This window comes from Perognathus longimembris, chromosome 21 (assembly GCF_023159225.1).
Source record: "Perognathus longimembris pacificus isolate PPM17 chromosome 21, ASM2315922v1, whole genome shotgun sequence".
In the NCBI taxonomy this organism is placed as follows: domain Eukaryota; kingdom Metazoa; phylum Chordata; class Mammalia; order Rodentia; family Heteromyidae; genus Perognathus; species Perognathus longimembris.
Genome location: NC_063181.1, coordinates 21,648,324 through 21,650,923, shown reverse-complemented (window position 1 = coordinate 21,650,923; position 2,600 = coordinate 21,648,324). Strand labels below are relative to the sequence as shown.

The window sequence follows — 2,600 nt, the reverse complement described above, 5'->3', positions numbered from 1 at the left end:
CCTGAAGACACTAAAGGAAGGAGTAGGAGAAACACTTGGGCTCCTTGGCACAGGACAGAACTTCCTTAACAAAGACCCTGAAAGGCTACAAATCAAAGAAAGGTTGGACAAATGGGATTGCATCAAACTCCAGAGCTTCTGCACGGCAAAGGACATAGCTCTCAAGATAAACAGAAAGCCCACAGACTGGGAGAAAATCTTTACTGGATTGTTTGTATTCTTACATAAAAACTGGCATTGGCTACAGATGCAGTTCAGTCAAAGACCATGCCTTTATTGGATCCCAAGCTCTACAATAAAACAACAAAAACCATTTAAAAATCTATCATTGAAGAATATAAAGATGAATAACACAATTTATTTGACTAATTAGTATTTCAATACTTAGAAAAGTGTGAAATAGCTAATTAAAATTTTTGTATTAGATTGAGGATCTAACTGTACAAGAAGACAAGTTTATATCTTAGTACCTTTAGTTATACCGTTTATTTTAAATAAAGCTTCCCAAAGGAAATGTTCTGACATGTTAAAACACCAGACTTGAATAGAAAAGTAAATAATGGATCACACTGTGCAATTTGTGTTGGGCCCTGAAAAACTGTGCAGCAGGTGCTGCCTATAACAGTGACACCTCACATAAGAAGTTAATGATTGGAATTTTGAAAAAGCTATTAAGATAATAAAAGTGCAATGCAGAATGTCGACTTGATGAGAAGAAGCTCATGTTTAGGAGCACTCAAATTCAATGGTTAGAGATGGCCATAACCTAACTGGGCCCAAAGCCTTGTTTTGAAATGTTAATGCGTGCATCTAAGACAGTCTATTTGCAAGATCTGCTCTTTTTAAAAAAATTTTTTAATTTTTTTGACACTGTTTAGTTTTTATTCATAATCATAAACTTAACTCTGCAATCCAGCTAGACTTGGAGGGGAGTAAGGAAAACATGGAAACCCAAAGAACCGCAGTGAGAGCACAAATGGATTACATGGTATTTGTAAGCACATGGGGTGGAAGGGTGCTCTCCTGAGCTACAGAAGGAATGGTCTGGTGGTTATGATAAACCAAGTCAAATGTGTTAGAGTTGTCCACAGTCGGTAATGGTGACCTTCTTGCTGGTCTTGCCATTCCCGGACCCAAAGCCCTGCATGGCTTCCACGACTTCCATGCCCTCTTTCACCTTCCCAAACACCACAGGCTTGCCATCCAACCAATCAGTCTTGACAGTGCAGATGAAAAACTGGGAACCATTTGTATTTGGGTCAGCATTTGCCATGGACAAGTTGCCAGGACCTGTATGTTTCAGGATGAAATTCTTATCTTCAAATTTCTCTCCATAGATGGACTTGCCACCAGTCCCATTATGGTATGTGAAGTCATCACCCTGGCACATTAATCCTGGGATAATCCTGTGAAAGCAGAAACCGTTATAACCAAATCCTTTCTCTCCAGTGCTCAAAGCACGAAAGTTTTCTGCTGTCTTTGGAACTTTGTCTGCCAATAGCTCGAAGGGCTTGCTGTCGGCGGCAATGTCGAAGAACACCGCGGGGTTGACCATGGCTGGCAGCTGGTAACAAGGGGCAGCGGCGTCTGCAAAAAACAAGATCTGTTCCTCATGTCTTGCAAAAGTAGTGAAGAATGTGGCCGAGTAGAAGGTGGAGAAGGTTAAAGTGCCTTCAAAGACTTTCTCTTTCCTGGATTCAGAAGCTAGTGAAAGTTTAGTTCAAAGTGCTGTATGAGTGTTTCAGGATCATGAAAGATCATCCTTTTTGTATCAGAAGTCTGCTATTAATGAAGAATCCCCTTGTTACAAATATTTAGCAATAGCAAATCGTAAGTAGGAACTTAAAATGTTGCCGCGCACGGATTACACAAAAGAGAATGCCAGAAAGTGAACGTAATGTCTCTAATCACAATCAGAAGCTGATGTTGTATCAGATGTGAGATATCTGTTGACACTCCTCCAAATATGGAGCTAGGACAAGTAAAGGATGTGAAACGGAGTTTCCCATAAAATGTGCAGTGTGGTAAAATGCTTTCTCCACCTTATAAACTGAAATACTTCCAGTCAATGGAATGTACATGTTCAGGGAAAGTCAGATAAGCACCTGTCTCTGCGTAGATGGAAAGATGAAATCAGAAATCATCTACTAAGGTGATAGAAGATCTGCTTACTCTGTATAAATGTTATGCCATTTATTTAGAAGTAATTTGTGTTAATTTCAAATGAAGAATATATTAGTGACAAAACTATAAAGTACTCAGTCCACTTTACCAAAATCAATAGCACAAATAGATAGCCAGTATAGCTTTGAGTTTCTGAAATGTCAATACAAACTTGAGAAATCCATGGGATCCATACATCATGAGAATTATCAAAAATTTAGACTTAAATTACTTTGAAGCACCACCTACCCAAAATAGAATATAATTAAAGTGTAATTATAATGTATGTATGAAATTAAATCTCAAAAAGAAAAAGTTAAACATTAATGAGAAAAACATTTATGAGGAAAGCAACCAATGGAGAAAAGGAATGAAGGTAGAAAGAATAAGAAACACAGTAGAAACAAAAGTGAAAAAAGTAAATAAGAACGTTAGAT

The 2,600-nt window shown here is 37.9% G+C and overlaps 1 protein-coding gene across 1 annotated transcript; it reads right to left on the bottom strand.

Moving 5' to 3' along the window:
- Positions 1–869: 869 nt before the first annotated feature.
- LOC125339327 (peptidyl-prolyl cis-trans isomerase A-like) lies at positions 870–1,555 on the bottom strand. Its single transcript, XM_048330449.1, has one exon. It carries the CDS (start codon positions 1,553–1,555, stop codon positions 1,076–1,078), a length of 480 nt encoding a protein of 159 aa, XP_048186406.1. The 3' UTR covers positions 870–1,075.
- Between the last annotated feature and the right edge of the window lie 1,045 nt (positions 1,556–2,600).

What these genes read in the sequence shown, in the direction of transcription:
- LOC125339327 (XM_048330449.1), bottom strand. Translation starts at nt 1,555, where the DNA reads ATGGTCAACCCCGCGGTGTTCTTCGACATTGCCGCCGACAGCAAGCCC.